This window comes from Amaranthus tricolor, chromosome 2 (assembly GCF_026212465.1).
Source record: "Amaranthus tricolor cultivar Red isolate AtriRed21 chromosome 2, ASM2621246v1, whole genome shotgun sequence".
Classification (NCBI taxonomy): Eukaryota; Viridiplantae; Streptophyta; class Magnoliopsida; order Caryophyllales; family Amaranthaceae; genus Amaranthus; species Amaranthus tricolor.
Window position 1 is genome coordinate 15,210,519 of NC_080048.1, and position 10,000 is coordinate 15,220,518.

Here is a 10,000-nt window from a genome sequence, read left to right on the forward strand (position 1 = left end):
ATATATATATATATATATATATATATATATATATATATATACATATATATATATATATATATACATATATATATATATATATATATATATATATATATACATATATATATATATATATATATACATATATATATATATATATGTGTGTGTATATATATTTATGTGTGTGTGTGTGTTTGTGTGTTCATTAGCGGGTATCCAATTAGTCGGGTACCTTATTTAACGGCCCGTGTCCCGGCCCGATTAAAGAGGGTATCTGGAATGCGGGTACCCGGATAAATTAGGTCGGGACACCGGGTACACAGTTTTATATTTGAGTTTTTGGGAGATTTTATTGTTAATGATGGATGTGGCTTTTGGCTCTAAAATTCAACCATTTTTACACAGATTAGGGATGTGACTTATCAACCCAGAAGAAATTTGCGTGTGATTTCGCTTGCTGCAATGTTGGTATATTTATTTCGTCAAATTAAGAAGCTAAAGTTGGTAAATTTCTTGATTATTTATGTTTTTAGTTTGATGTATTAATAGTATCTATAGTTTGATACATTCTTGTTTATATAGTTGAAATTTTTTTACATTATGCTTATTTAATTGCTACTTAAAAAATGTGATAAGTATTATGTCACTGGTATTAAATAAAGGAAGTATAATTTTTATTAGCGATCATATCTCGTGTTAGATTTGTTTTGATTCATATAGACGACCTCAAGTTTTCGCATTTTTATTGTTAATGATGTGGATTTGTTTTGATTCATATAGACAACCTCAAGTTTTGGCATTGTGGTTGTCGATGATAATATCTCATGTTTATTTATTTTAATTCATATACACAATCTCAAGTTTTGGCATTGTTGTTGTCAATAAGCATATCTCGTGTTGATTTGTTTGATTTGTTTGATTCATATAAACGACTTCAAATTTTGGCATTGGTGTTGTCAATAGGTTCCTCTAGTCAACATATAATGTAGATAATTGTATTCCATATGGTTGCAGTATTTTGACTTAATTATCCAAAATTTTCAATCCAAGGTAATTTTTGATTTTAATTTAAGGTCATTTTGATTCAAATTGAATATAAATAGAGATTACAAAGAAGGATATTGCCGGTCATTCTTATATCCTCTAGGCTGTAGCTTCATGTGACATGATACATTAATCAGAGGTTAAATGTTAATTTCTTTAAGCGGATCACCGGGTACCCACTTCCTTTAAAATTTTGGCTCATGACCCGACCCGTAGTTTATAATTTTTTTGGAAAATTGACCCGCCATTTATGTTTCAGGTTGGCAGGTCGACGGGTCAGGTCAAGCTGCCAAAGCAGAGTAAATACATGCTTGCAATTACAGAATTACTCACCTTCTCTGATTTTTGTTATAATTGGACAGTCATATAATTAAATTGTTGGTATCAAAAGATAGTGAAGTATGAAAAAAATAAGAAAATATGGAAAAAATGGAATGGACGAACTTAATTTAAAAGAACAAGTGGAATGTTCACTAGAAAGTGTGCAGTTCAAGGGACTAAATATGGAACCATCATTTATCATTATGTTGAAGTAAAGCCTGGCAGCAGGTATTACATTAGCAAGTCTTCAAAAGAACAAAATCAATACAGGAATTAGATTATACCAATTACAATCAGCTTTACAAAATGGTTAGAATCTTCAGCCATGCCCCAAAATTGCAATTAACATTCCATTATATATATATACCTCCCACCAGGTAAATATACAGCAAAATACAAGATTTTTCAGTTATTAATAAGATTGAGCATCCTTGGCTCAAACCTGGATCATAACTAAGATCGCTCAGTGTCCGACTCGTGCTCACACAGCTAAATCTTCGCCAGTCTCTGACTCAGTCTTCAAAGATTTTTCTGCCTCGTCATTCTCCTCCACAGTCCTGCAAAAATCACAGTCACCAATACAGATTAGCTCTAAAGTAAAAAGTCCTACATATAAAAGGCTACATAAACCAAGTCAACGAAAATCATAAATTCACCTTCCTTTAAACAATAAATAAAGTGATCGATTCATTTTGGTTATAATTTAATTAATCAACAATTATCAAGACCCAGAAATTATACCCATGAAAACAAACAATGTTGAAGTCAGATTTGTAATGTGTGTTGCATGTTTACGCTTCATAACGTCTAGAGCAACAAAGGTATACAATGCAACAAAAGTCTCAACCAGTATACAGAGAACACAGCATAATCACTCATTCTACAGGAAGAATCATCTGTCTATGGATGACTTACTCCAAGATTTCTGTAGTAACCTTTGTCCTTTTCCCACCCATGCTGCTTCCTCTCCCACCCTTGCAATTACTGGAGTCTTGATTTTTAAGATCTAGGTCTTTGATAGCCTGCTCCACAGCATAAACAATCATTTTCTTCACCTGCAACAAGAAGCATACCTCCTAATTAGTAATAGCACAATTAGTGTTAGTTTCGCAGACTAAGGTCACATAAGCACTTATAATCAACACGGTCAGACTACATACCTCCAACTTGTCCTCCTTTGCTCTGTGATTTTGAGGCAGAATGCGGAATTCCCCAGCCAGCCGGATACACTCTTCCACATTCTCAGGAGACACAAAATCCAGCGCCACTTTTATGCATGACTGAACAACAAAGATTCGGTTGATCAAATAAACAAACAGCAGACTCATTGATATCAAGACCCTAAAAAATCAATAAAACTCCATTTTCCAATGCTGATAAATAATCATCATTTCTTTACACTAATGTCAAGTTGAAAAATCCTAAAATTATGTGAAGACTGATAAACAAAACTAGAGGTGCATAGTCAAGTCATAAAGTACGGTGATTTTTTGTTTAGTGAACCCCTTGATCAACATGTTAATTCGGTTTCATTTTTATGTTTGGGTCACTTTGGCCCATTTTGCAACCTTTTTACAGAACCTTTTTGCTGCACATCCTACAAAACGAATTAAACTTGATAAAGCCTAGCCTGAGCAGGAATTCAGGGTAATAGGAATACAGAGTACCATACTACCTTCAAGTTTCTGACTTGATGAGGACATCCAGCTGGAATGATGACTGCTTCTCCAAGATTCTGAACAAATGTCCATGGCTCAATGCCTGCAAAATAGCATAAAAATCAGGGGGATATGAGCAGATGCCAAAACCTACAGTTAATACTTAATAATTCAAGCCAAGAACAAACTAATTATGCTCATCCATACCATACTCTTCCTTTAGTCTTCTTTTATGCTCCTCTGTCAAGTAGAACGTCTGATCATGAATAGGATGACTGACCTATTTATTGAAACAAGCAAAGAGATAAGTTTAAACAGAATGTATCAAGAACCAAAGGCAACATAGCATTATTATGAATGTTTTGAAGAATTAGGACAAACAAGTGAAAATCAAATTTAGTTCTGATCAAGGCGACACAAACTTTTTTCAAGATGCTAACTTGAAGGCATACATGCTAGTTGACATTTAAATAAAGCATTTGATACTACCTGTTTTAGCAGATTGCAATGAATGTGCCTGAATTCCTTATAATGTTCCCTCAAATATTCTTGCAGCTTCAGGGCATCTTCTCTACGAAAAATGTCCCAGAGAGCACCTCCATGTTGTGAACTTTCCAATATCCTAGATATAGGATATAAAGTTCCATTGCCACTGCCTTTATCAGAATATACTTGTGCTTCCATAACATCTGCATGACCTGAATCCATAATCTCTTCTAAGCCCTTGACATTTCCGTCATTTACAGTCTCTGCTTTACAAACTAGATCACAGTCATTCAAACCATTTTTATTTGATGAATTATTGTTCGGTGCAGTTTTGGTGTTGCACAAACCACTGGAATCTTTTTCAGCACCACAGATATCCTTTTCAGTAGAAGGCTTGGCTTCTTTTTTATAATTTATACACGATATGGTTTGCCGATTCTCAACTTGCTTGTCAAACTTACTCTTCATAGTGGTCTCGACTTCTATCTTCACAGCTGTTTCAGCTGAAACATCTGTATTTTTTATCAGGTCAGCATCATATTGTGTGCAAGGAGGTTCATTATCAACCACATCATTTATCCCAAAACATTCACTTTCATCCTTTACCACAACACCATCATCTTGTTTCTGTACCTCAGGTTCATCAAGCTCACCAGTAATAGATCTTATAGACTCTGCATGCACACAGCCTACAGCCTCATATTTTAAGGAACAATGAGGATCATCGTTCTTCAGCTCATAGCTCAAAGTCAGCTCATCAAGCGTTTGTTCTACTTTAAAATCTGTGACACCCTCTGCTTCACCGCCATCCCCCTTTTGGTATTGCACAGAAGTGGAAATCATCTTATCAGAGAATGAACTATTAGTATGAGGTGGAGATTTGCTCCATGTTTTACATCCACCACCAAATATCTCCTTCTGGTCTTGAGCAGAATGCTTTTTTTTCTTCTCAGATATGGCATCACGACTTTTGTTAGGCACTTCAACTTCAGCAGTATGTGCCAGAATATTAATCTACCCAACCAGGAAAGAGAAATGGCATTAATTAAAAAATTAAAACACATCAAAAAACAGTTTTGCAGTAAAATCATTCACTGTTCAATTCAAAAAAGGACTTCATAAACAGGGATCTCAATTACAAAAAGAGATGGAGAAGAAAAAAAACTGCAAAATAATAAATTACTGAATAGAAATGGTCGAACTTCAACATAAGAGACAATAAAGTTGCAAGACAATCAAATTACCAGCTCAACTAATACTCATACAATAAAATAAGATAATAAGCTAATACATTAATTAAAGGCCTATGCATACAAATATTTAATTTTGGTTTGAAATTGATAATTTAATATAAATTAAAATTTCTTTGCCCGATTATTGTTAATTCATCCACATAAGCTCCCCCCTAAGCCAGGTTAAGGGGGATAGATCAATGCAACCTTATTCTTGTGAGAACAACGAGATTATTTCAAATAGACCATTGACTGCCCCAATGTGAAGAAAAAACTCCAAATAAGCAACTTATGAATTAGATCTATGTATTTGTCAATCAATCTCATCATCAAATTGACCTAAAAAAATGTTTTTACTATATTCTCCTGCTCAGTGTTCACTCTAAAACTAGATAATAGAGTAGGTTCTGTCTATAATACAAACAGAATTGCGTCACTATGTCACAGTAGATTTCAAAAATAAGCTTGCAGTTAACAAAAAGTTTTTCTGTTAAAAAACACATGATCAGAAAACTGATTAAAATACAAAATAATTGAGAGTATAAAAAGGTAGTCAGTTATGTGGGTAGCAGGTTAACGGTATACATAGAAGGTCCATGGTATATCTAGGTGCTGAAACGAATGTAAATATAGGTATGATATTTACCGCATCAGACATATCACAATGAAGTTTGGTGACAGAGTCACCACGACCCAATTCTTGAGGAAGACCATAAGCAATATAAGTCTTTGGGCCCAAGTCTGGCTTCAATCTTTTTGAAGGCCACTTAGCAGCAAGGTTCAATACGCCATGTCGGGGATGTGTGTACTCTTTAAATGGTAAAGCAGTAATAAATTCAGCACCATGGCGTGGCAAATGCTTTTCAAACTCACTAGTATCAGGCCAATCTTTTAATTTCAATATCACAGGCCAGTCATTTTTGTCAAATTTACCTTCCGTATACCCTTTGAAAAATTGATGAACATTAACATCAACCTACAAATAATAAACAAATCTGAGTATAGAAAACTAGAGGTGAACCCAACACTCAACATTGTCAAGATGGTTAGCATATAGAATATAAATATGACCTATAGAAAAGATTAAGGGTAGATTTAAAACACGTCATCAAAGTCTGAAAGCTAAAGCCATACATTAAAATAATAACGGGCTACATGCATAAGATACCGAATTACTAAATACCAAGACCCCTCCCCCTGGTTGAAAAGAGATAAATAAATGTTTAAATCCTGTGGAGTGTAGACCCTTTACCAATACTACATCATTCCATTCCACTGCTTGCCATTGAGAATCACATTATATTTCTTTTTTGATTAGAATTTTAATAGGCAAAATTAATAAATAATAAAATCAACAACTCATCTTCTAGAATGAGAACCGAAAAAATGCATTTAACGACAAACTCAAGGCTCAACTTCTGCATAGAGTGAAAATCTGAATGACTGATAAACTGCAGATGACTGATACCCCATCATACCAGCAAAGCCATGAAACAGTGAACATGAAGAAGAAAAATCAATAGAAGGGAATTTAGGAATACTTGAGTATTAAAAGAAAATTCAGATAAAAAGAAACATTAAGAATCACAACTCTAATCCAAAAATATCAGCTAGAAGCCTAGAACAGATTGCCCACGACTCCCGATGGAAAAGAACTTACCTCACACCAATCCAAACAATCAATGGCTTTCACGTCCAGCAGCGTAGAATGTTTAGTATTCTTAATTTGACGGACAGCACGCCACATGACCAATGGCTCCCAACTTAAGCCATTGGTAGTCTCTAGAACATTCCTGACTATTACCGGTTCACCTCGGGCCCAATGCTGATGGAAGTGTTCTAAATCTTTACGTTGAATGTCCCTGGCATCTGGACAATATATGAAATTGTCATTTGACCCTTTTCTACATGCACACTTCCGCACATTACTTCCAGAGTCTTGATCCATTTCACGATCGAAACATAAGCATTGATTAGGAACAAGAGGTAAACTCTCAAGCCCCCCTTCGTCAATTATCAATTCTGCTTTCTTCAGCAGCTCAGAAACCTTTCCATCAGGCAGTAAAGTTTTCAATTCAAGGAAGGCCTCACCGCAACCCCCATATTCAGTTGGAGGGCAAGGTATATTTCCCTTTACATCTGCTTTCCAAGCAGGTCTTTCCTTATCAACAGCAGCAGCCTCTTTGTCTGTAGAAGCTCTATTTGACTTTTTACGTCCATTTTTGCCTTTAGTACACCTATCTGATTGAGCACGGACATTTTTACCATTACTATCTTCCTCCCCATGCAAGTACTTATATCCTCTGTCAACATATTCCACAATAACTTCTTCACAACATTGAAGCTCCCCAGCACGAATTTCACGACAGCACAAAAGACACAAATCATAAGCACACTTGGGGCAATTTCTGTGAAAATCAACAATAGACGTCTTGCAGTGGTTGCTGCACAACACATCAACAAATTATGCGATGTAGACAAACTTCATGCTACTAAAATACAAAAAAAGGATGCACATTTTAAACACACTACCAGAAAACACGCTCGTCAACACCACAAACTGCCATTTGAGGTTCCACTTCAGATATTGATACACCTTCAAGACAGAAACAAATCATCGGAAATGCTATAAGTCTATATTTCTACCAAGAGATCATCATTATATCTGACTTCCATGATTTATTCACCAAAAAAGAAAGATCTATACATTAGCACACAACAAGCAACCTCTTTTAACAAAAAACGATACCCTGAACAATGTCGTATGTCAAATCCTTAAACTACACATTTTTGCAAGCCAAAAAGCACTCTCCATATCTTCCCAAGAGTATGTAACAAAGAATAAAGGAACCCAAACTCTAATATAAATTCATTCCTCCACACAGGAATATTTTCTTGCCCAATTAACTACTCCTTGATATAGACATGGCATAAGATTATTTGAAGGTTTTTAAGAGGCTATCAATATAATTCATCTTAAATACATCAAATTATTAAAAGTACTATCAATTATTGCACAGTGGAATGTGTAAATTTTTCATAAAAGTATGTTTGTAAATATGCTAGCTATTTAGTAAATGAAAAACGCCATGATACCCCTGATTTTGGCCTCAATTTCTTTTTCCATAATCTGCTCCTCATTGAACTGCTTCAAAGACGGTAAAACTGTCTTCAGCAAAACTTTTGTATGGAAAACCTTTTCTTCGTTGCTAATCTCCAAAACATCTTTCCTCAAATTCTGTAAAGCCACCAACATGTAGGATTAAAATGAGATGTTATCAAACTGGATGACAGATTTATAAAAGGAGAAAAAGGAGGACATCATACTTTAATTGGTGCATCCATGCGCAAGCACGATTTACAATTGCAGTTACCAAGGCAAACTGGACAAGCTTGAGCAATCTGCTCCTCCGACATCCTTGGATACCTGATCCAGACAAAAGGTAATAGAAAATTGCCATGTAAAAAGGTAAGTCTTACGGGATTGCTTCTAGTTTAAAATAATATGATGCCAAAGCATCAAATCAATTGCTACGTGAAAGTACAGAATTGGTAGCACAATAAACTTCAGACAGTGCGACAGTGGTTATTTCATCAGCCAAAGTGATAGACATGAAGTCTATGTTGATCAAACTAAACTACTACTCCACTAGAGACTAATGACTTCTGATGCAATGAATAATAATGAATTCAGTATAATAAGATCACAAAGAGCATATGCTATGCAAAGAAAAATACTAAGAAACTGAAGAAAATTCACATGAAATGAACCAGAAGCTTGCCTAACAAGCTACTACCTTCTGTAATATCAACCAAACTAAGCAATGATGAAAACAGAAAGCAAAGAAAATGCAGCTAAGACAAGGTAGCTATTGATGACACATATCACCATTAAATCAGCACACAGGAATAGAACTTTTTCCAGGAACAACAACCATACAAGGTAACAGCAAGGAGAACAAAAGGTAATTAGAGACGGAAACACAAACCAGTTTCCTATACAGGGAATGCAATATCGTTTAGTCTTGCAACTTGTACACCTCACAACTCTCCCCTTGTCATTCCTTTGGCATTGATGACACATATCTGAATCAATCTTAATCCCCTGACAAACAGAAAAAAAATTCCAAATCAGAAATGGACACAAATTTAGGGGGAAAAATAACTTTAAAAAAACTGAATTAACTTTAAACGAAAATCGACTTACGTTCTCATCATATGCATAATCATTTATCTTAGACTTCTTCACAGGAATAGGAGCTTTAGAATTCCTTTGCCTCCTTGAAGTAGTACCACCGTCATCATCCTCCTTTGCCCTATTAACAACCACTTTAACTTTACCCCCACCACTCTTTGAAGCAGCGGCCTTGCCTCTTGGCTTCTTTGTACTCATCTTCTCTTCCTCAAAATGTGGAAGAGCTTCTTCGCTATCTTCAAAATATTTCACCCTCTTAGAGCATTTGCGCCTTTTTCTCCCACTTAAATTTTCATCTTTTTCATGGGTAATGTCATCTTCTTTAAGTAATTCCTCATCATCAATGACAATACTCTTCTTTTTAGGGTCTTCACTTCTATTTTCTGGGTTAATTTTCTCAATGTCTTTACAACCCATTTCTCTCTCCTTCTCAATTTCTCCTTCAAAATCTGCACATTTTTTCTCTGTTTTGGCAGGAATTACATTTCGTAATTTATCCTTACTCTTCCTCTTATAAACCTCCATTAATGGCATATCATCTTTGTAATAATCCCTTTTGTTATATTTCGCATCGTTGCTCAAAATATCTTTCAAGTTTACTGCTAATTCAGGTTCCGGTAAAATCTCAATTTCTTCTTCTCCGCCCATCATATTAGTTCAACTTCAATTTCACAGACTATGGGGGAAAGTGGGACTATGAATCAGAAATTAGGGTTAGAGAGAGAAGACATAAAAGAAAGAGGGGGGAAAATATTGGGTAAGACGTAGAAGAGACAATAAGAGAATTCAAAAGGTCCAAGAAAAGTAGAATTTTGGGAGAAGTAGTATTACTTGGTAGAAGAAAAGAGAGGGAAAAAATAGAGCGGAAAAGGAGGTAAGCTGAAAAGGTATTTTTCATGAGAGAGAGAGAGAGTGAGAGAGTACCTGTGGCTCTAGCTCTAATATTGTGGGCTCTGTTCAAATCAAGAATTCCGTAGGCGGTGTTTTCAAATTTAGCCGGTCTAGTGAAACAAACTTTTTTTTTTTTTTTTTTTTGAGTTGATAGTGACACCAACTTTAACAAGCTTATTTTAATTTTTAAA

The 10,000-nt window shown here is 35.1% G+C and overlaps 1 protein-coding gene across 1 annotated transcript; it reads right to left on the reverse strand.

Moving 5' to 3' along the window:
• Window positions 1-1,467: 1,467 nt before the first annotated feature.
• On the reverse strand, window positions 1,468-9,870 carry LOC130805025 (lysine-specific demethylase JMJ25-like). The gene is made up of 13 exons (XM_057669623.1): window positions 8,931-9,870; window positions 8,713-8,828; window positions 8,051-8,150; window positions 7,820-7,961; window positions 7,256-7,319; window positions 6,384-7,167; window positions 5,370-5,699; window positions 3,495-4,505; window positions 3,213-3,285; window positions 3,023-3,108; window positions 2,508-2,627; window positions 2,263-2,402; window positions 1,468-1,904 (listed from the first exon to the last, which is right to left on the reverse strand). The coding sequence occupies exons 1-13, from the start codon at window positions 9,567-9,569 to the stop codon at window positions 1,829-1,831; spliced, it is 3,681 nt and encodes a 1,226-aa protein (XP_057525606.1). The 5' UTR covers window positions 9,570-9,870; the 3' UTR covers window positions 1,468-1,828.
• Window positions 9,871-10,000: the final 130 nt, after the last annotated feature.

Coding starts and splice junctions, on each gene's coding strand:
- LOC130805025 (XM_057669623.1), bottom strand. CDS start 9,569: ATGATGGGCGGAGAAGAAGAAATTGAGATTTTACCGGAACCTGAATTA. Junction 2,628..3,022: donor ATCAAGTCAGAAACTTGAAG/GTAGTATGGTAC, acceptor TTTGTTGTTCAG/TCATGCATAAAAGTGGCGCT. Junction 1,905..2,262: donor GTTACTACAGAAATCTTGGA/GTAAGTCATCCA, acceptor TGATTTTTGCAG/GACTGTGGAGGAGAATGACG.